General features: G+C 36.1%; 2 protein-coding genes and 2 long non-coding RNA genes across 4 annotated transcripts; 1 reads left to right on the top strand and 3 right to left on the bottom strand.

Annotated features, from left to right (window-relative positions):
- Positions 1 to 293: 293 nt before the first annotated feature.
- On the bottom strand, positions 294 to 3,158 carry LOC130048727 (uncharacterized). The gene is made up of 3 exons (XR_008797373.1): positions 2,815 to 3,158; positions 929 to 1,027; positions 294 to 705 (listed from the first exon to the last, which is right to left on the bottom strand). It is a non-coding gene; the product is annotated as an uncharacterized LOC130048727 (long non-coding RNA).
- Positions 3,159 to 7,638: 4,480 nt separating this feature from the next.
- On the top strand, positions 7,639 to 9,414 carry LOC125659857 (14-3-3 protein beta/alpha-B-like). Its single transcript, XM_048891652.2, has one exon. It carries the CDS (start codon positions 7,755 to 7,757, stop codon positions 8,502 to 8,504), a length of 750 nt encoding a protein of 249 aa, XP_048747609.1. The 5' UTR covers positions 7,639 to 7,754; the 3' UTR covers positions 8,505 to 9,414.
- A 3,301-nt stretch (positions 9,415 to 12,715) lies between these two features.
- On the bottom strand, positions 12,716 to 15,541 carry LOC125676339 (uncharacterized). Its single transcript, XR_007370816.2, has 3 exons — positions 15,365 to 15,541; positions 14,246 to 14,398; positions 12,716 to 12,948 (listed from the first exon to the last, which is right to left on the bottom strand). It is a non-coding gene; the product is annotated as an uncharacterized LOC125676339 (long non-coding RNA).
- A 914-nt stretch (positions 15,542 to 16,455) lies between these two features.
- Positions 16,456 to 18,043, bottom strand: LOC125659866 (14-3-3 protein eta-like). The gene has a single exon (XM_048891661.2). The coding sequence runs from the start codon at positions 17,607 to 17,609 to the stop codon at positions 16,854 to 16,856; it is 756 nt and encodes a 251-aa protein (XP_048747618.1). The 5' UTR covers positions 17,610 to 18,043; the 3' UTR covers positions 16,456 to 16,853.
- Between the last annotated feature and the right edge of the window lie 6,652 nt (positions 18,044 to 24,695).

The following is a 24,695-nucleotide window of genomic DNA, read 5'->3' as shown; positions in this document are numbered from 1 at the left end:
AAAAAATCAAATTCTAGACAATGGAGGATATATCAGAGACATAGTATGAAAAATATATCTCTGCATAGAGATTCAATTGTTAATATCATATCTCTGTTTCTTTTTTGCATTAATATCGTGAATCAAAAGGCCCATGGGCCACATCACTCACCTGAGTCACCTTGGTCCATATTTAACAGCCCATATTTAAAGATTTTCCCTACATCATATTCGCATGTAAAACTTTTATCCCAACTTACCCCCGGGGGGGGGGGGGGGGGGTGATTTCATCTCTTCTGGCCTAGTGGTTCTTGAGAAGAAGATTTTGAAATAACCCGGCCCACCCTATTTTTGCATTTTTGTGATTATCTCTCCCTTTGAAGGGGGCATGGCCCTTCATTTGAATAAACTTGAATTCCCTTCACCCAAGGATGCTTTGTGTCAAGTTTGCACTCTATGGTTGAAAATGGCCCAGTGGTTCTGGTGAAGAATTAGATGAAAATGTGAAAAGCTTACGATGACGACAGCGACGACAACAATGCCAACAGAAAAGCTCACTTGAGCCTTCGGTTCATGTGAGGTAAAACAGCTTAAAACAAGAGATTCTCTCTATTAGGATCCTCAGTTGCTGTTGTTGCAGTTTATAGTGTCCATGTTGACTATACCTCTCACGCACCACCGGGTATACAGTAGTGTAAACAAATCAAGTGCGCCTACAGTATGTTTCTAAAAATAAAAAATGGAAATCCCCAGGAATCTTTCGGACCAAAATTTATAAACAAAATCATGGTAAAAACATCATTGACGCTTGGTTATTATTATTTTAACCATTAAATAGAGCCTTTTTACAAACTTTTTTTTATATAATAATATCGTCATATTCTTGTTTTTGTAATATTCTAAAAATAGATGCAACACGGATTTCGATCCCGATGTAGATAATTCTTACTCATTTTTCAAATCTTGCCGATGGAAGTATGGTGCGGAAAAATGTTGTGGACATCGCAAACTCCTGACCATAAGACCATGAGCCCCTTCTGCATTTCCCCTAACGAATATACAGGAGGATATGGATCGTATCATGCCAGCCTCAGTATATCATATAGATACAGCTACACAGATGTATGGAGCGCCAAATTAACATAAACTCAAATAATTGAAGATATCTTCAATTCTGAATTATTGCGCGCATTAATTGAATTGATGATAGCATTAATTCTTCAACTGAATTGATGCGCGTTTCAATTGAATTAATGATCTCTTCAAATGAATTAATGATATCAACAATTGAATTGATGCGCGCTACAATTCAATTGAAGAGAGCAATAATTGATATAATGCGCGCATTAAATCAATTGATGAGAGCAATAAGTGAATTGATGCACGCACTAATTCATTTGATGAGAGCAATAATTGATTTAATGCGCGCATTAATTCAATTATTGCTCTCTTCAATTGGTTAATGATATCTTTAATTCATTTGAAGAGAGCAATAATTAGAGAGAGCAACTATATAATCAAATATATCTTCAATTCAACATATCCACAATTGCGCGCATTAATTCCTTTGATGAGAGCAATAATTCTTTAAATAATTTGATGATCTCTTCAATTGAATTAATGATATCTTTAATTGAATTGTTGCTCTCTTTAAAAGAATTGATGCGCGCATTAATTCCTTATACAAAAGCATTGTAAATGATTTAAAGATATCTTCAATTGAATTAAAGAGATCATCAAATTATTTAAACCGAGCTCTAAATTAATTATTGCGAGCAATATTTCTACTAAATTGATGCTCTCATCAAGTGAATTGAAGAGAGCAATAATTGAATTAATGCGCACATCAAATCTATTATATTGCTCTCATTAATTGAATTAATGCGCGCATCAATTGAATTGAAGAGAGCAATAATTGATTTAATGCGCGCATTAATTCAATTAAAGAGAGCAATAATTGAATTGATGATATCTTCAAATAATTAAAGATATCTTCAATTATTTGAGTTTATGTTAATTTGGCGCTCCATACAGATGACAGGTGCATGCATGGCAATGCTTTCTGGTCAAAAGTTCATAAACAGTAACGTATTTTTGAATATCAACAATATTGAGGATGAAAAGGTGATAATAACGAACAGTGATCAATCTAATAAATCCTATAGAAAATACAAAATTGAGAGCAGATCAAATACGGACCCTTGGTCTGGGCACCATGCCAAGAAATTCCTAGCAAAATCTCCGGTATAGAAAAACCGTTATAAATCAGTGACCGCAATTAAGAGATAAGCGACGGCTACTATTAATCAGCATGTAATATGGTCCTATTGAAGCCAACGAATTCAGACCGGACGGGATTTCTTGGCATGGTCAGGATTTTTGTGTATTCAACTAAAACACTCAAATAACCCCATACCGGCTTATTTGGTCATTTTTTGAAAATTATTTTTGCACATTAATGGCAAAAATTACAAATTGTGACCCCCCCCCCCCCTTGCGCTTGATCTCTAAGGAAGGATATCATCAGATATTTTGAATGAATCGTTAGAGAAAGTTGTAATTTATCACTTGTTAGTGTAATTTATCACTTGTTAGAATTGATGCCAATAACGCATGTCGAATAACGCTGTTGGAAATGCTTATTGTTACCCTGCCGACACCGCAAAAACAACATCAAAGTCAAGCACGTGCAAAATCAGCTCGTCAAAAGCCAAATCACCCCCCTCTACAACAAAAATTCAAAAAAATATTTAAATCCTTCTTTCATGGTTTCTACTCACAAAATTTCAAACACAATACTTGAATTTACACCTCACAAAAAATTGGAGAGCCTACCTCATAAGGAAAGTCCCATAAAACATGCAAAGTTCCAGGAATTATTTTCTTTCGGCCATGATTCGAACGTGAACCTCCACATAAATAGAGTGATGCAACCAGTATGTGTCACATGTGTGTAAACAGCCTGAGTGCACCTCAGGAAGTAGCCTCAACTACCAACATCAAATACTTCCTTTGTATACAACTGATTATTCCCGAAAATTACACAAAATTTCCTAATCAGGGGTACAAAAATTAAGAGAAAAGAAGAAAAGGAAGTGAGAAGAATCGCGCAGGGGGAAAAATCAATTACCGGTATGATACCTTTACACATTAGACGATCGATCCCGATGCCGGCTTACTTTGTAGAATATTGAATATACCTTTCTTTATGCAGAATGTGTATTGATACAGTAGTTCATATTTTTAAAATTATTTTTACCCCCCACCCCCACCCTTTCAAATTTTCCGTTCCAAACTCGGCTATATCGTATCGTACTCGTTTACCATGCCAAGAAATTCCTAGCAAAATCTCCGGTAGAAAAACCGTTATAAATCAGTGACCGCAATTAAGAGATAAGCGACGGCTACTATTAATCAGCATGTAATATGGTCCTATTGAAGCCAACGAATTCAGACCGGACGGGATTTCTTGGCATGCACCAGAAGTGGGATTATAGGTGGCTAGGAGGAGTAATCATCTATTGACCGCGCGGTCACGCCAGTCGTGAGTCCTTTATCTTGATCAAGTAAACTGAGTAATCCGCATATAATGAACCATCTAACAATTGATATGAAGCAGGCTACTGACAAACAAGTTGATTGCGTAGGGGTTCCAACAGTCTCGTTTAAAATCAGCATTTCGCAAATCATATGGTCGTTATAACGATCTAGTTTGCCAATACAACCTATCATTGGGTCAAATACTGTCTGACGTGTTTCATGCCGATTGATTGGTCTTTCTTGGCACACAGATTTTGACTACGGATATCTCCGTTTACCTGATCAAGATAGAGGGCTCACGGCGGGTGTGACCGGCCGACAGGGGATGCTTACTCCTCCTAAGCACCTGATCCCACCTCTGGTATATCCAGGGGTCTTTGTTTGCCCAACTCTTTATTTTGTATTACTTATAGGAGTTATGAGATTGATCAGTGTTCGTTATCTTCGCCTTTCTTGAAACAAGTCGAACAACATTCGACCTAATGACAGGTTTTATTTGCAAATTAGATCTTTATGATTACCATGCATAGAATTTGCAAAATGCTGAATTTAAACCAGGCCGTTGAAACGCCTGTAAATCAACTTATTTGTTAGTAACCCGCTTTGTTTTAACAATTCATCATAAGCAGAACATGCTCTCGCTTATCGAATAAGTTGAAAGACATTTTAGCCGATACTACCCGTTATATGAATAGTACCTTTTAGGGTTCTCTAAATTGGGAGTATCAATCTTGACAACGTTCATTAGTAATTTTGGTATATTGTGTCTGATGACAGGGCATTTAGTATGTCTGACAATGGGTCATTTACTAAATTGAAGTAGTAAGCCCTGACATACTTGCTGCAGGGATTGACAAATATAGAAGATCCCTATTTGTTCTTTGGTCCAAAGGTACCGGTCCGGGTAATCCTGTTTGATTTAGTGTCATTTTGGGATTCAGTCTCCGTCTTATTACAGGGATTGCAAGATAAAAAGATCCTTATTTGTTTCTGGGTCAAAGGTCAAGGTAATAAATTGTGCATCCGGAGAATGGCATGGACTATATATATATATATATATATATATATATATATATCTGTGTGTGTGTGGGCGATGTGAAATGTCGTTTCGAGCGAATCTCAGTTTCATACTTTGTCGCAGACGACTGGTGGATGGAAGATTCCTATTTGTTTTAATATTCAAGGGTCAAGATAAAAAATTTCAGTGTTTCTGCAAACATTTCATATAGAGTGAGGACCACGTGAAACGTTCCGTTTCAGGTTTCAATTTCACATTTGTTACGGATGTGGCAGGTAATTAAACATAGAATAAAGGTTGCAATTTCAAGCTCTGTGTTTAAAATATTTAAATATTTCCATGTACTTGATGGTGGCAGGAAGTTTGCTTCGAATTGAATTAATAGCAAAATTCCAAGCCATGTGTATTATATATACTATACAGTGTATAATAAGGAGTTGGATATCATCAAAAAGGCACTGCATGGGGATCCCAGATATATTATTGTACCTTTCTCTTCAAGACGCTTTGCCCCAATCCAGTTTGTTACAAATATCTTTGAATAAGAAATCTTGCATTAATTGACGTTTGATATCCCAATTAAAAGCTTACAGAAAGTAGAAATTGACTTATAAGGTGTCAGGGAAATCATATATTTGGAGAGATTATCGGTTCTATTTTTGTTTTGTCATTAGGTTGGGGAGATATATAAGATCTATATTAACATTAGATCATTGATCCGCTCTGATGATATTATGTCGCTACCCTCGAAGTGTGGATCGCCATTGTTTGATCTGCTCCGGTAATATGTCGCTACACCAGGGCTCGAAATTAACATAAACCCATCAGTCTGTGATGCTTCGATCTGTAGATATCAGAAGAATCTGATTCGTAAATATAAATCCCACTTGTCTGAGGCATATTGAGTTCAATTAAAATAACATTAACGAAGTATGTTTAATTATTTCTGGAAAACTGTTGGACTGGTAAATTTTTCTGCGGACTGGTTGAAATTATACCCCATCAGTCCATCTGGACTGGTGAAATAAAAAGTTGTACACTAAGCAAATCTTTGATCCTCTCCGCTATAATACATGAATCATGTCTTCTAGCAAAATATTAAAGTTCAATAATAATAGATTGGAAATAAATAATTATCTTTTGGCTCTTAATATACACAAAAATTCATCATGGAATTTGAGAGCATATTTCTGATCAATCTTATTAAAATTAGATGTTAGATCCGCTCGCGTACTCGCATGTATGCGAGAACGCGAGCGGATTTAACATCTAATTTTAATTATAGATTGATTTCTGATTAAATAGATTACAATCATGTAGCTTTCTCTAGAAGAATTATTGCGCGCGAATAATATGATATCACCATAGTACATTAATTCAGTTATTGGGCGCATTGGTGCGCGCTACAATTCAATTGAAGAGACCAGTACTTCAATTCCTGCGCGTATCAAATTCAATTGATGCACACATTAATTGAAGTATATCTCTCTTCAATTTGATTGTAGCGCACATCGATATTATTAATTTATTTGAAGAGAGCAAAACTTCAATTATAGCGCGCATCAATTCAGTAGAATGATTACTGTTATCAGTATTTCAATATATCAATGCGCGAAATAATTAAAAATTTATATAAGTAATTATTTGAAGAGATATTCTTTTAAATTGTTGTGCACATCAATTGAATTGATATATTTGAGTTAATGTTAATAAATACCTGTCGATACATTTATGAGTACGTAACGAAATATGAGCTGAAACATTAAATGTGCATGCATATTATGACTTCTTATTTGACTATGATATATATATATATATATATATATATATATATATATATATATATATATATAATTCAATAAAAAAACATTCACCTGAGGATGGATGTTAAAATCCAGAAAGCGCTAGTGATTTAAATATATTTTGGAACTGTATATTTTCCTGTGTTTTTTTTTTTTTTATTGAATTATTTTGACTGTGTGATATCAACTCTTTCTATTTGGATTATATATATATATATAATCAAAGAGAGAGACAGAGATGATAAAACGTGTAAAGTGAGGACAATCTTTAACCATTTGACAAAAGTTATGAGGACAGAAAGTACACTATGAGGACAAAATTCTGTCCTCACAATTACGTCTCCATTTAAACGTGATCCACAGCATGTGAAAGATGTAGATACAAAATATCATATTAGTGAGGAGAGTGGTGTGGGGACATGTTCTCATTAATATTCTCTCTAAAAGAAAACTTTTTTTTCACATTGGAAGAGAGTATTAGATAAACTTTTATAGGTGTCCCTATAGCTATACCTAACACAGTACAGTGTTGCCTTTACAATAACATCCATGTATTCTCCTCTAGACATCAAGGACGTCCTCATGCTTAACAGGGTTCATCGTCCCTCTAGAGAGAGGAGGGAGGGAGAGAGAACACTTAGGAACAGTTAAGAAGCTTACAATAATGTAATACCATATGTGTACATGCGTTTGGATCACATTGTTTTCGATTCATTGAAAAGCAACTTCCATGTGTGCAAAAGTATTTGAAATAATATTTTACATGTCAGTAGACTTTTTGAAAAATTATATACATAATCGAAATGAATTTCTAAAACTTTATGTTAAAAACAAGGGTGTGTATATACTAACTTAGTACAAAAGCCCCTGATCAAACTAAAAAGAAAATTTTATAAACTTTAAACTATTTTGAAAAGTTTGGGTTTTTCTTTATTTTTGATTAAAATTTGATTTTTTTTATATAATTAAAATACACTCTATAGATATAAACTGTCAATATTATAGATCATAATAGCATGTTGATTACATATTATCGTCACCTTAATCTTTCAGTGCACCAGTATAGAAACACACTTGTAACTGTTAATTGTAACTAAATAGTGGCAAAAATACTTGTTACATGTAAATAGCCAAGTGTTTAAAAAATTACCAAGTGCGCTAAAAATAAAAGTGCTGTATCTGTATAGAAACAGGTCGTATGAGCCAACACTGCCACTTAGATGACAGAAATTTGTACACGTAAATACAGGTAGTTATACTTGTACGAGAATAAAAAAAATATAGGTCGGGTTCGACTTCATTCTCTTAGGAAGCATTTCCGGTGGATCGTAGCCATCTTTGCCCGTTGGTGAGCCTGCCTCATAACTTTTTCATTTAAAACAGGGATATATTTATATTGACACCGATATTCCAGAATGAGCAGTCGGGACGAGCTAGTGCAATGGGCAAAGTTTTCCGAACAGGCAGAGAGATTCGAAGATATGGCAGAAGCCATGAAAAAAGTCACAGAAAGTTTAGCATCATCCGACAATAAAGAGCTGACATCAGACGAAAGGAACCTTCTTTCCGTGGCTTACAAAAATGTCGTAGGTTCCCGAAGATCCTCATGGCGAATGATCTCCATGATGGAGACAAAAATAGAATCTAATCCAGCAAAGCTTGCCCTAGCCATAAAGTTTAGACAAAAAATCGAGCAGGAACTGGAGAAGATTTGCTTAGAAGTTTTGGAATTGCTGGAAAAACATCTCTTAGTAAATGTAACATCAATCGACAGCAAAGTGTTCTTTCTGAAAATGCAAGGGGATTATCAGCGATATAGAGCAGAATATGCTGATGACAGCTCCAGGAATGCCGTCATTGATGAAGCACAAAAGTCGTATCAACTAGCATATGATACGGCTAAATCCAACATGAACCCAACCCATCCAAACCGACTAGGATTAGCTCTCAACTTTTCCGTATTTTACTATGAGATTAAAAACAATCCTGAGCAGGCTTGCCATTTAGCCCAACAAGCTTTCGATGATGCAATAGCCGAACTTGACACACTAGATGAAGAAATGTACAAAGACAGTACACTTATCATGCAGCTTCTTCGAGACAATTTAAACCTCTGGACCTCTGATGCTCAGCAGGAAGGAAGAGGGGAAAACACAGAAAACTAAGAATGTGTGTTATTAGTAAAAGTCATTTTGAATTTACACCTTATGAAACTAGTCGTTTTAAAATGCTCTGGCAGTAAATTATTTATATTATGATATAATAATGTTGGCATACTTTTAGCTTTGTCAGTTAAACTCCAATTTACCATCATGTTCCATTTTACATGGTAATAGAACTTCATGTTATATTCACTGTTTGATCATAGACATGAAATGCTTTAATCTTAAAAACCAAACAAATAAATCTCTTAAGATATTTTATTATATGTATGCTGATGTTGTTATTTTTTTCTTCTTTATTTGTCTCTTGACATATCTTTTCAAGGTTCACAGGATTATTCTAATAATATAAATGCATGGAATTGTGTCATTGAAAAACTGTATGTTTAACATAAAGTCAATTTAATATTTTGATTGTTATTTTATGAATGGAGGATAATGTTTTATACTGGTTTTCAAGTGACAGGAATCAGTAATATAAATGCAAAAACACATTTTTTGTGATTATTGATTTTATTTACTATTGAAGTTCATTCAACAGGCTTAAAAGCCGCACTAGATCTTCCTTCGACCTTTGTGTTCTTATGTATGGATTTGCCATTTTTGCTCTTGTATCATGAATACTAAAATTGATGTCCTATATGATGACACTTTGAATGGTGGTGTTCGGTTATGTTTTGTTTGCAATATGTGCTTTTACATACTTGTTTTTTATTTATTAAGAGTGTGTTTTGAAAAGGATAGTTAGTCTTATTTTGCTTGCTCGCTTTTGTTGGATTATACATGTATGTATATTTATAGAGAGTTTTATGCATGTTTAGGAAAAAGCCATTTTGTGAGTTGCTAAATAACCAGTGTGCACTGATGGATTTTATTTATAGTTATATGTATTAAAGACTTGTTGCAAACTGAATGTCTGTTGAATTCTGTTGACCACTACACAGTTGCTTCCAGATATTTGCATGCCAGTAAAGATGAAGATGGTTTATCTTCTGAAGTGAAGTCTTTGTGATCCATACATTAGGAAGAGATAACCACTGCAGCAGACCACACACCCTTTGAGTCTGTAAGATAGGGTTACCAGTTTTGTAACAAAGGCGAAATAAAGGGAATTTGCACAGTAGTTAACTTAGTCAAAATGTATTTCACCCTCTACCAGACCCTTCTTGTATGATCATTGTGTTTAAAAATGCTTGTATGTGTACTTATGAACTGTACCATGGAGTTTATCATCTGAGAAAGGAACATTTTGTATTGAATGGTATGCACCTGAAATCATTTCCTGACAGTATAATTAATGTCTTAAAAATATGTTTAAATTTCACTAGATGTTTTACCATATGTCATGGAATATGTAATCGGGTACTCCCCCAAATCCTCTATTGACAGTGGCTAACTGGGAACAGAAACTATGTTGGCCCGAACAAACTGGGCATTGGTGATCGTGTATACACCCCCTCCCAACACATTCCCGAACAAACTGGGCATTAGTGATCATATATACACCCCCTACCAACACATGCCCAAACAAACTGGGCATTAGTGATCATATATACACCCCCTACCAACACATGCCCAAACAAACTGGGCATTAGTGATCATATATACACCCCCTCCCAACACATGCCCAAACAAACTGGGCATTAGTGATCATATATACACCCCCTCCCAAACAAACTGAGAAATAGTGATCGTGTATTCACCTCCTCCCAACACATGCCAAAACAAACTGGGCATTAGTGATCGTATATACACATGCCCGAACAAACTGGGCATTAGTGATCATATAAACACACCATCCCAACACATGCCCAAACAAACTGGGCATTAGTGATCGTATATACACATGCCCGAACAAACTGGGCATTAGTGATCATATATACACACCATCCCAACACATGCCCAAACAAACTGGGCATTAGTGATCGTATATACACATGCCCGAACAAACTGGGCATTAGTGATCGTGTATACACCCCCTCCCAACACATGCCCTAACAAACTGGGCATTAGTGATCGTGTATACACCCCCTCCCAACACATGCCCGAACAAACTGGGCATTAGTGATCGTGTATACACCCCCTCCCAACACATGCCCTAACAAACTGGGCATTAGTGATCGTGTATACACCTCCCAACACACATTACTGTTTGAGGAATGCATAGCAATGTATGTTTTTGAGTTGTAACATAATACTTGGGCAGATTATACACTACTCCTATGGGGTGCAGTTCACACTCGTATGTCAACATGCTACTTCCACTGTTTCCTTTTTTGTCCTATACAGTTTTGTATTTTGATTAAAAAAGGTTTATCTTTCATGAGTACATAAATACAGCTTTAAATTGGATGTGTATTTGACTGTGTGCTAGCCTCTACATGTACCTGTTGGATCCTGTATTTGTACTCGATCTACTATAGCCATACTTCCTCTCACTAAGTGTGCATAATAAGGTGTAAATCATGCCATTTATTATTCCCGCACATAGCAATATATCAACGGGGACAGGTATAGGGATCTCGGATATTGTTGTCCAAATTACGTTCCACAAATTATCAATTCTGTTAAATCCCGATGAAGTTTGCAAGACTGTCTGTTGAGTTACCTGAGGTCATAAGAAAATAGAATTAGTGTTTCATATCAAGTCTTGCAACTGGGAAGAAATTGGGCAGATCCCCCCCCCCCCTCCCATTTTTATGCCCTCTTGTCAAGGACTGGACAGCATACTGCTTGTGTTCTGTTTGTCTGTGTATTCCTCATATGTCATAGGTTTTTACTAAACTCTTTATAAATTAAACTTTGCACATGATAAAATTATATCTTTCAGACGAATTTTATTCACTGGATAAAATAAAAACTTGGGTAAATTAGCTATTGATAGAGAACAGTTTATATTTTCCAGAGATAATCAATTATTTATAATTTTAAAAAATGTTGTAAAGGGCAATAACTCATAGGGACATGACAATAACGGAGTGGATCAGACTTTTTAAGATCTGATTTTAATCAGATTGGTGGCAACAAATACATTTTTTTTTAGTTATTATTGAATTAAACTGATATTGAGTGGAAATTAGGTAGCTCCACCCTCATGTGACTTATCTAACTTAATTGTTGAAAGTGGAAAAATTGTATTAATTTTCACTCAATATATATTTAATTTGATTAATAGCCAAAGAAAATATATACATTGTATGTTACCACCTGTAAGATGTAAGACATACAAAAACAGAAGTATATGTCAACATTAAAAAAGCACTGTATATTAAGTCACACATTTTCGTTAAACAGAATTATGAAAATACTCTGTAGGTATAAAAACTTGTTCAAATGACGGATTTTAAATTTCAGCAGTTTAAACAAACTGCTAATTCATAAATATGTATAAATTAATTGTGGATATTATAATTGGGGAAATCATTCTAAAATAGACATGCAGTAGAGGAATTCCAGCTTAGGAGTTGTTGCCCTTGACTTTTTTAGAATTATAATAAATAATTGATTGTCTGTGGAAATCATAAACTTTTTCTGTATCAATGGTTTACCACTTGTTTTTTTTGTTTTGTTTTTTTTAATCATCGGAGCTGAAAGCTCAAGTGAGCTTTTCTGATCACCCCTTGTGACTGCACATCTGCATGTCCCTGTAAACTTTTTAACATTTTCATCTTCTTCTCCATAACCACTGGGCCAATTTCAGTCAAACTTGGTACACATCATCCATGGGTGAAGGGGATTATATATTATTCAAATGAAGGGCCGTGCCCCTTTCAAAGGGGAGATGATCATGAAAATACAAAAATAGGGTGGGGTCATTTTAAAATCTTCTCAAGAACCTCTGGGCCAAAAAAGCTGAAATTTACATGAAAGATTCCTGAAATAGAGCAGATTCAATTTTGTTCAAATCATATACCCCGGGGGTAAGATGGGGCCATAGGGGATCAAAGTTTTATATGTGAGTATATAGGGAAAATCTTCTTTTCAAGAACCACCATGCCAGAAAAGTTCAAATTTACATGAAAGTTTCCTGGCATAGAGTAGATCAAAGTTTGTGCAATTAATGGTCCCCGGGGTTTAAGGGTGTGGCCAGAATAGGGGTATGAAGTTGTTATATGCTTATATATGTGGAAAATCTTTAAAAATACCTCTTGAACTATTTAAGCTACATCTTCGCTAGCCAAGGGTGACCGAACACCGTGTATCGTCACCCTTGGCTAGCGAAGATGTATAAGCTAGGGCTTTCATATTTTGTACATACAATTTATTACAGAAAGATCTTTCATGTGAACAGCCGCAGTGGTCTAGAGGTAGAGCGTTTTCCCCGCATACGGAAGGACAGACTTCAAATCCTGGCAGTGACAAATCTAAGTCGTTAAAACAGGTAGTGACAGTTCCATCGCCAAACGCTCGGCATCAGATGTGAATGTCATGGGTCCTCGGAGGTGACCTTAAAAACAGATTTCACTTGTCACAGTAAGTGTGGAACTCTAAAGAACTCTCACTGCTCAATGGCTGTAAACGTTGAGCATAGGCCTAAATTTGAAGACCTTCACCGGTATTGATGACGTCTCCTTATGAGTGAAAAATTCTCAAGAGGGACATTAAACAAGACACAATCAATCAACCTTTCATGTGATGCAATTGTGTGTGATATTGTGACCTAGACCTGGAAGTATGACCTACTTTTACCACAAATCTGACCTACATATATGTCCTGAACTATCTAAGGTAGATCTTTCATAGCTTGTATATATATTTCTTAGGCAAGACCTTTCATTTCATATCATGATCTTTGACCTTGAACTCTTAGTTTGACCTACCTTTAAGACAACATAACCTATTAAAATATCCGAAAGTATTTTTGGTTGGGCTTTCATATTTTGTATATAGATTCTCTATGGCAAGACCTTGTACACAATGGTGTTTGATGTTTTGACCTTGGAGTTTGACCTACTTTTAAAAAAATCCCTGACCTATTCAATATCTTCTTAACTATTTAAGGTAGGGCTTTCATATGTAGTATTTAGGTTCTTTATGGCACAACCTTAGTATTTTGTGAAGCGTGACCTTGACCTGGAAGTTTGACCTACTTTTGATAAAAATCTTACCTATTCAAAATCACTATGTAAAGATAGAGCTTTCATATTCTGTATATAGATTTCTTATGGAAAGGTCTTCAAATCATACCATGACCATGCAGTGACCTTAGTCTTATCCAGAACATTAAGACCAAGTCAGTCACATTGGTGTTGAGGCGTCTCTGTATTATGTGAATTCATTTTCAGTTATGTTGTGATCCTTGTGGCTAGGTTGGGACCACAATATGGGGTCAAAAATTTTCATGGGAATAAAGATTGATAAAAAAAAACTTTTTAAAATTACAACAACTGAACAATGGGACTTAGATGAGCAATGTGGCCCATGGACCTCTTGTTATTTTATCCAGTGTTTAAGATTCCTATTAAAGGTATATTTCTATGATGCGCAAAGTTTAAATAACTAAAGATCTTGCAAACCTATGACATCACATAAGGATCGATCCACCTTAATTTCAACCATCAATATTGATAATTAGTCACATGAGGGTGGAGCTACTGTCAACTTTGTTCATTACATTTGAATGGTGAGTGGTAAAGCTCTCATATTTCAGATGTTCAATTCTTGATACAAGACCTTTCTTTTGGTTCCAAAGTTTTTTACCTTAAGTTTGATCTACATTTAAGAAAAGTTAACTTCGGCAATACCTCAGTGGCGGATCCAGGATTTTACGAAAGGGGACGGAGTGTCTTATCATAGAGTAGCGGTCGGCCGGGTTCGATCGCCGGTGGCCAGATAGCACGTCACTATAGAGATTCAGGAGTCCCGGTCTGGTCCGTTGCATTTCCCCCCTTCCTTTTCTTGGAAAGCGGAGAAAAAAGTAAAAATTAAGACAATCTGATTAAAATCAGATCCTCGATCCGCTCCTCTTTCTTCATCTTTTTTTTCTTCTTTCTAGTCGCTACACGAGGTGACCCCAAACGGGATTTCTTCAGATCCTTGTGTACACTGGTGTAGCGACAAGAAGAAAAAAAAAAAGAGAATAAGAAAGAGGAGCGGATCGAGGATCTGATTTTAATCAGATTGAAACTAAGAATACATGTAATTGAAATATTGGAAATATAATTAGATTATTAGATAATGGAATGCACTGAAGGACGACCCAGTAATCATTTTGCTTTGGGCTGTTCATTGTGAGCAAGACAAATATTGCAACATTACATGATCCAGAGAGAGAGAGAGAGAGAGACTGGGGGTCCAAACTCATCCCCCTCCCCGGTAATTTTGGTCAAAAATACATCATATTTTTACCTATTTCTATTCAGTTTCAGTTATGAAATATTAATTGTTGAACCCTTGAGAGAGAAAAGCCAGGGTTACCTTTCCCATCAAAAAAATATTCTGGAACCGCACCTCACATCCCCATATCATACGTACACATTCAAGTCTGAATCCACACCTCTAATCCCAATACCATGCGTACACACAAGTCTGGATCCGCACCTCTCATCCCAATACCATGCGTATACACAAGTCTGAATCCGCACCTCTCATCCCTTACGCGCATACAAGTCTGGATCTGCATATATCACCCCTGTACATGTATACGTAAACATAAGTTGACTTGCAATACATCAGGGAGGGCTACACATTATTGCTAAAACTTTCTGAATCTATAAAGACAATCTATACATTAGAATCCCGAAAAATCAATTCACTAAAATTCAAAAGACAAATCAGTACTAAGTAATACTCGCGGGATAGCCTCCTCTTAAATTTCCCATGTGCATTCAAACCTATGCATATCCTCGACAAGCTCCAGTTACCGTCAATGCAGAGCTTGACAATGAGTTATTCTGGAAAGTTCCAAAAGAGGAATATCGCTCATCAATACTCAGTTGAATTTTTCAATATTTTCTTTCTGGGGTTTTTCTTCAATTGATGGACTCCCTGTAGTCAGAACTCATATTTTACTCTAGGGATAATAATTAATTAATTTAAATACACGTTTCTTATTTAAATGTCTAATATTATTTATACATATTATAGTTTACTGTTTAGAAAAACCTCTGCTGTTTACTTTTATATGTATACTATACAATGTAACACCATCACGGGTTTGAAGATGAGAACCCGTGTCTTTATCTATTTTAAAATACGTAAAGTTGACATTAGGACCATAAAATATGTTCAAGGCCCCTACAAGTTGTACGTGAAGTTCGATGAATAGTAACCATTGCCAATGTTCCAAATGTCATCTGAATATTAACTTTAACGAATAATTTTCTCATGCATCAAATGCTTGGGTTGGGATACTAAGACGAAATCAGTGTTAGAGGCTGATTAATGAATTATTGTTTGAATAAGCCATTGACAGGTATTCGCACATCCTTTCCATTTCATTGTTGCAACCTAGCTAAGCGAAGAAGTGATGATTGCAAGTACATATACGAGAAAAAAACACCCACCCACACGCGCTAGATCCATTAATTTTATTATCGTTGTTCGACTAGCATTCCATTGACACATGCCATTTTGGTTTATGCAATTACGGTTCACAGAACAATTTTCTATCATACACATTTGAAGATGATTTTCCCCTAGGTTTAAATTCCCCAAAAGCCCTTTTCTCTAAATATTGTATTCGCTTAAAATTTAAATTCACCCATTTATGGTACAGGTGAAAAAATCCTAGTACAAGTATTTTGAATCTGTATACAGAATAGCCTGACAATAACCTACACTGCACGACGGGAAGCTTAAACACACCCCAAAATTTAGAGTTCAACACTTGCCTCGTGTCCTGTTCATTTGCTAAAAATTCCACTCAATATCGCTCTCCGGTCCACTAATTCATGCAGTCGATACAAGAACACCGGGACCAGGACTTTCCAAAAAAAACAGACATACGCATATAAGCATTTTAAGCCGACTTTTAATTCCGTACATATATAAATATGTGTATCTAGCTTAATATATATTGAATTTAGTGAGTTACTTTTCTCTTATTATTTTGCTCTTAATGGCAACATTAGCCCAAGGTGAACAATCAACTGTTACATCTATTACAAAACACCAACAAAAATGTCATGTTACAGAGTGTCTCTGTTTACACCACCGTCTTTCCAAAACAGAATCCATGGGAATGATACAAGTATTAGTATAAGTCACATCTTTCTACTTTATACCCCACCGTCTCTTCAGGTATACTGATGCAGCCGCATTTTATTTCTTCAAAATTTAAAAAAAAAAGGAGAGAAGTGGAACCGAGATTCTACGGTATGTCTGATAAGTCAATATATAGCAGACGACAGATTATTGGTCGTCGTCTGGGCCCGCGTCTTCTGCCTCTTGTTCCAGTTCTGACGACCAGAGTGTTAGGTTGTCTCGTAGAAGTTGTAAAATTAACGTACTATCTTTGTAGTCGTCTTCTTTTCCCGCGTCAAGCTGGGCAATGGCCTCGTCGAATGCATTTTTGGCTAATTCGCATGCAGTGCTAGATTCTTTCTTAATTTCGTAGTAGTAGACTGAAAAGTTAAGCGCCAAACCTAGCCTAATGGGGTTAGTGGGGTTCAGACTTTCTTTAGCAATATCGTATGCCAATTTGTATGCTTCCTCGGACTTGGTAGCCAAAGCTGTCTCGCTCTCTTTCCCGGTGGCAATTTCAACTTTGTACCGGAAGTAATCGCCTTTCATTTTTAGATAAAATATCTTGGGCTCTACAGAATCTCCCACTTTGGGCAGTAAATGGTTATCCAATAGGCTAATAACTTCATCACAAAGATCATTCAATTCTTTCTCTATGTTCTGTTTGTATTCCGCACACAGTTGTAGTTTCTTCTCAGACTCGCCCTTCTCCTTAGCCTTTTGTTCCAACGATGATATAACACGCCAGGAGGATCTTCGCGTGCCAACGACATTTTTGTACGCGACTGATAGTAGATTCCGTTCCTCTTCATTCAAAGGGTCACTACCGGTTGCAACTACCTTCATTTTTTCAACCATGTCGTCGAAGCGTTCAACCTGCTCCGCTAGTTTGGCGTTCGCGATACATTCTTCCCTGTCGCCCATGATGGTTTGATAGTCAAATGATCACTTCTCTTGTTCGAAGATAATATATATAATATTAAACAGTGTGTACCGGTATCCTCGAACAGGAATAATCCGTTGAGGGCAGTGTATCACGCTTCCGCTCTATAGGTGCACAAGTCAACAAAATGGCTGCTCTCCAAAACGTGTCTCGTCAAGTGTGAAAAACGTATTTACAACAATTTACACTTCTCACGAAAGTAGGTCATTCAATATGTTCACTAACATACCATTCCTTGCTGTCGTTGTAAATACAATATGCACAATCAATAAAATGAGGATGCATGCATGTGTTCGCAATACACTAACTCAATACTCAAGCCTCAATGCTATATTACTACGAATTAGTCATAGGTGGGGCTAGTCAGGAAATCGGCTTACGACCATGCATTTATTTATGCTAGAATGTCAAGTATGGAACGAAGTGTCTTGGAGCGGGGGTACTTGGGGGGTTCATTTTATTAACAAAATGCACACTTCCTCGCCAACGTGCGCTAATTGACACGATATACGAAAATTCTCGATCAATAAGCTTCTAAATTTTTTATGAAGCAACATATGACCTTGCGTTACACAAATACTATTTATGCCATTGGGAATTTCTACTGATTGCAGAACAGCGCATTAGATACAGTATAAAAAATATTTTACCGCGATTTTTTAATGAACACTGTATATTGTGTTCATCGTATATGCGATCTTTTAATGAATATTACAAAGATTAGAATCCTATTTCAATACATAACGACGCAACCTTTATAAATCTGAAAGGCCGTCCCTTTCGAGCACCTTGTACTCGAGTGCGTAAATAACGTTGTCATGGTTGAGTGAAACGCGAGTCTCGACAAATATAACATTATGCAAAATTTTCATTCAGTGCGATATGAAAAGCGCGGGATGATTGTAGAATGTCACATACACTGAACGATTACATTATCTATATCCCTATCTATATATTTATTTTGTGCGCGTGTGTATTTTTTTTTATCATATAAGACCTAGAAATATCGATTTATCAAGTCTGACGCATCTACGGTTACTACAGGGTTATCTGCCCTAAACACGTGGGGTGATTCGAATGGCGGATCCAAAAATAAATTCGATTGAAAAAAATAACCAGTTTACGTCCATGAAGTGTGCATTGATGACGTATTATGTTAGTCCGTCCACTGATGGTGAGCACGTTGTATATTATGTACCTTTAATTTGAGTGGCACATATGCATAATGATTACTTTCTTATACGCACTCATTCAAGACAGAAGTAATATTTTAACTGAACAAACGAAATGTATGGTTACTCACGTAATTAATGAAGTTCAATATTCAAATATTAAAAACATAACGAAAACGCAAGATGACATCACAACAGACACAAAAACACTTCATGGACGTAAACTGGAATCTTTGGAAAGTGTAAAGTACTTCTAAAGGCTGCCTTATAACATCTGACTTGAAGTGGAGCGACCATATAAATACAATCTGTGGTAAAGCTAATAAAACCTTAGGCTTCCTACGTCGTTACCTCAATATATATCAGTTCCAACATAATATGTCCAAGAGAACGCCTTCAAATCATTAGTAAGACCCCTGGTTGAGTGTGCCACTTCATCAGTTTGGGATCTATATCATCATAAAGATATCCATAGACTTGACATGGTGCAAAGACGAGCAGCCCGCCATGTCAGCAACAGATACGGGAACAGACCTAGTGTGGATAGAACATCTTAACTGGATACCACTAAAACATCGTCGTAGACATGGCAAACTCACTTATACTATACAAAATTGTAAAAAATGAAATTAACATTAACAAGAGCGATATACTTATACCATCCTTGCGCAAGACCAGGCATTCTCACCATCTTGCTTTCCAACTCCCATCAAGCAATACTTTCTATCGCAAATTCTCATTCGTACCCTCAGGGAATGGAGCGCATTACCACCAGGAATCGTTGTCTACGAAAAGGGGTACTTAATGTTGGATTATTTATGTGATGATTATTTTTTTTCCTTCAAACTCCTTACCTTCATGGACATAGGTTACACCCAATAGCGTAGACAACATTAGAAGATTTACAAGTCAAATTATCAAGTTTTGGTACAGAAACTACGTCCGATGAGATTACTACTATTAAAATGAAGTAATTTCTTGTGATCAGTATATGAAAGGTGAAGATAACGAACAGTGATCAATAACATAACTTCTGTAAGCAATACAAAATACAGATTTGGGCAAACACGGACCCCTGAACACACCAGAGGTGGGATCAGGTGCCTAGGAGGAGTAAGCATCCCCTGTCGACCGGTCACACACACCGTGAGCCCCATATCCTGATCAGGTAAACGGAGTTATCCGTAGTCAAAATCAGTGTGCCAAGAACGGCCTAACAATTGGTATGAAAAACGTCAGTCAGTATTTGACTCAATGATAGGTTGTATTGGCAAGTTAGATCGTTATAACGACCATAGAATTTGCGAAATGCTGACTTTAAACGAGACTGTTGGAACCCCTGCACCATCAACTTGTTTGTCAGAAGCCTGCTTCGATTTTTAATTATTTTTTTTTTACCATAAGTAGAGCAAGCTCTAGCGTATCGCGTCAGTTGAGAGATATAAACACCATATGCAAATGATAATGGAATATTGCTACATAAATATGGGAAGTTGACGATCGCGATGGAGAAGCTGAAATCATCTCGTTTGTCATAAAGTTGAGTTGCCATTAATATCTACTTTCAATATAATATGTAAGTATGAAGCAGAAGTGGACGACTATGTGGTGTCTTTTATTTCGAGTTGACTGGGATATATCGAATCAACATATGAATGAAAATTATTATTGTTAATGGACAATACGTCATCGATATACCGGTATCTAAATGTCGAATTCAAGACACAGCAAGATATTTCTTCTTCTCACGTAGAAGTTTTTGAGTAAATTCTGCTTCACAGGAATATAAAAACAGGTCAGCTAATAAAGGAGCACAATTCGTGCCCATGGGAATTCCAACAGACTGTTGGAAGACCTGATCACCAAAGACCACGAAGGTATTATTATCAATGAGGAACTCCAGCATATTTTTTATTTCAAATTCAAAGTACTTGTGCGTGGAATCAGAGTGGCATTCAACAAAATGATTTTTTGGATGACTGATCACTAGATGGGAATATTTGCGTTTTCCATTTTTGTTGAAGAAGCAACTGTCTATGATGTCAAAAAGTCTAGTCTTTAATTTATCGTGAGGAATGGTCGTGTAAAGTGTTGAGAAGTCATACGTTTTGATGTTATTGGTGTGGAAAGTTTTGTGATTTCAAGTTTACTAAAAGTTCTTTACAAATTTTTAGAATTCACATTTGATTTACACCACTTCTGGCATATGTAGTCGCACAGCAAGTTTGAAGTTTCTCCTTCACAGCTATTAATATTTTCGTGAGGAGCAAAGATAGGGGCTTGGTAGAGCACTTACTAGATCCAGCAATGTATCTTTGTTTGTAAGAGGTTTTATGTAGTTTAGGAATCTAGTATAGACTAGACTTTTTGACATAATAGACAATTGCTTTTTCAACAAAAATGGAAAACGGAAATATTCATATCTAGTGATCAGTCATCCTAAAAATTACTTTGTTAAACACCATTCTGATTCCACGCACAAGTACTCTGAAGTTGAAATAAAAAATATTCTAGAGTTCCTCATTGACAATATATCCGTGGTCTTTGGTGATCATATTTTCCAACAGGCTGTTGGAATTCCAATGGGCACAAATTGTGATCCTTTGTTAGCTGACCTGTTTCTATATTCATATGAAGCAGAATTTATACAGAAACTTCTACGTGAGAAGAAAAAATCTCTTGCTGTGGCTTTCAATTCGACATTTAAATATATCGACGACGTATTGTCTATTGAAGATAGTAACTTTCATTCATATGTCGATTCGATATATCCCTGTGAGCTCGAAATCAAAGACACCACAAAGTCGTCCACTTCTGCTTCATACTTAGATATTTTATTTAAAGTAGACATCAATGGCAAACTGACAACTCAACTGTATGACAAACGGGATGATTTCAGCTTCTCCATCGTCAGCTTCCCATATTTATGTAGCAATATTCCATCATCACCTGTATATGATGTTTATATCTCTCAACTGACTCGATACGCTAGAGCTTGTTTTGCGTATGGTCAGTTTTTAAATCGAGGCAACCTATTGACAAACAAGTTGATGGTACAGGGGTTTCAACCGTCTCGATTGAAGTTAGCATTTCACAAATTCTATGGTCGTTATAACGATCTAGTTCGTCAATACAACCTATCATTGGGTCAAATGCTGTGTGACGTGTTTCATACCGATTGTTAGGCCGTTCTTGGCACACTGATTTTGACTACGGATAACTCCGTTTACCTGATCAGGATATAGGGCTCACGGCGTGTGTGACCGGTCGACAGGGGATGCTTACTCCTCCTAGGCACCTGATCCCACCTCTGGTGTGTCCAGGGGTTCGTGTTTGCCCAAATCTGTATTTTGTATTGCTTACAGAAGTTATGTTATTGATCACTGTTCGTTATCTTCACCTTTCATATACTGATCACAAGAAATTACTTCATTTAGTAGTAATCTCATCGGACGTAGTTTCTGTACCAAAACTTGATAATTTGACTTGTAAATCTTCTAATGTTGTCTACGCTATTGGGTGTAACCTATGTCCATGAAGGTAAGGAGTTTGGAGAGAAAAAAATAATCATCACACATATAGTCCAACATTAAGTACCCCTTTTCGTAGACAACGAAAAGATCACTGGATCAGGACTCCAGGTACTGCATTTCCATATGGATGCAATGATAATGTATATAATGTAGGAAATTTGACTAGTCCACAAGGAAATAACGTGAATGTGATGGGACTCTTTCCCAATATTCAAAGACGGAAACGCAGTCATAGACATCGTTCATATAAAAGACCAAGTATAAATGATGTCATGTTTGATTCACTTTTACCTTACGTTAACAAACAATTAGGTCCACATCATATTCGCACAAAACTTTACTCTGTTTCATTGAGAGTTTTACACAAATATTATTAATATACTTTTACTATTGCATCCAAACTTTTTAACTATTAACAAACTTTGCAGTGCCTAGATATAGACCATCTTATACTTAATCCACCTACGTGTTCTTGTTTTTCGTCTTCTTTCAACTATAGTCCAGCTGGACATGTCATTACTGGTAATGTTGATAAAATTGAAAATGAGGACCTCAAATCACTTACTCTAAAAGATCCTAAATACAGAGAACCTCGGTCTTTCAATTGGCGATAGAACGTAATCTCTACAGTGTTTTTTCCCACCAATTTGGGACTGGAGGCTGAGGTCCTTTATATTGGGAAAAATAGCGACAAAACAAGAAAATTGGGAAAATTCATCTTTATTGAAAAATCATGATTTCCATGATGGCATCATTTAATTATACATTTCCGTAAGAAGGATGATATCGTTTTGTTTGAATCTTTCGGTGTTTTTTTTTAGTAAGCTTCTTAACATAATACTTGCTGTTATGTGACATGACTACTGAATCTACCAGTTAGAACACGATGCATTCATTACCCGAAGAGCTATCATGAAATACATGATAGATAAGGCGTACGCAATATTTAGATAACTCCTACGAAGAATTACGATTGGAATTTTTTGGCCCGAAATTGGGAAAATATTAGGGAATTTCCGATTTGGACTGGGGCCGAACTTCAGCCCCAAATCAGCCCCCCAAAAAACACTGCTCTATTATGAATTCTGTCGAGGATTATGCCAGACGATGGGCTAAATATGAAAAAGAAGAACTTGATACATTGTCAGAATGGATTAAAAGTATAAGAGGAATATTAAAATCCCACATTAGACATATTAAAAAGTACGTAACATCTATCCTTCTATGCTTAGTAAACCAGAAGTGATAAAAGAATTAGATAGGTTACATGAGGAATATGTTTTGGTTCCAGCTGACAAAGCTTGTAACAACATTATCTTTGTTTTTTTAAACGAACTTGGCATTAATTCCACTTTTGGTAATCGTACTCATACTCCAACTACCCTTTCAAAAGATGAAATTCTTCAAAACCATGCTTCAGTTTTATACACATTTAATATCCCAGTCAATGGGTCAGATGAATATGAGTTACCGTACCTATACTGGATTCCTAAACTTCATAAAAACCCTTACAAAGATACATTGCTGGATCTAATAAATGCTCTACCAAGCCTCTATCTTTGCTCTTCACGAAAATAGCTGTGAAGGAGAAAATTAAACGTACTGTGCGACTACATATGCCAAAAGTGGTGTAAATCAAATATGGATTCAAAAAATTTCTAAAGAACTTTTAGTAAACTTGAAATCGCAAAACTTTTCTCAAATCAACAACATCAAAACGTATGACTTTTCAACACTTCACACGACCATTCCTCACGATAAATTAAAGACTAGACTTTTTGACATCATAGACAGTTGCTTCTTCAACAAAAATGGAAAACGCAAATATTCCCATCTACTGATCTAGTGATCAGTCGTCCAAAAAATCATTTTGTTAAACGTCACTCTGATTTCACGCACAAGTAGATCTACTTTGAATTTAAAATAAAAAATATTGTAACATGTTACTTGATTTTCTACTTTTAACATGTCTGATCAACAATGATTTGTGACATTCTATTGTGCATTACGATATGTATTCCTTCAGAAATGGTCTCGTATATTTTGACATGTCTCATGTTTACACGTGTTCCGTTAGTTAGGTTATTCATTTACGAGTTTAGAGCAATCGAGAGTCATGTCAGGTACTTGCGTGCATTCCCTTGAATATTCCCTGTTCTAATTTCACGAGGGTAATGGTACATGTAGTAATAATATTGGGGAATGTCGGGTGGATATTTACATTTCATGTTTTGGCTGCCATCATCTTTTTACGAATGCAGTATCACTCGTCACTTCCGGTTTGGTGACGAAGACATAAGTGTAGTGTGCGGAGCGCACGGAACTCTGGGTAGAGAATGGAAGACATTTACGATGGTTGTGA

The sequence above is a fragment of the Ostrea edulis genome, chromosome 1, assembly GCF_947568905.1.
Source record: "Ostrea edulis chromosome 1, xbOstEdul1.1, whole genome shotgun sequence".
In the NCBI taxonomy this organism is placed as follows: Eukaryota; Metazoa; Mollusca; class Bivalvia; order Ostreida; family Ostreidae; genus Ostrea; species Ostrea edulis.
Note: the sequence above shows the minus strand (reverse complement) of the source record. Positions and strands in the feature narration are given on the sequence as shown.

What these genes read in the sequence shown, in the direction of transcription:
- LOC125659857 (XM_048891652.2), top strand. Translation starts at nt 7,755, where the DNA reads ATGAGCAGTCGGGACGAGCTAGTGCAATGGGCAAAGTTTTCCGAACAG.
- LOC125659866 (XM_048891661.2), bottom strand. Translation starts at nt 17,609, where the DNA reads ATGGGCGACAGGGAAGAATGTATCGCGAACGCCAAACTAGCGGAGCAG.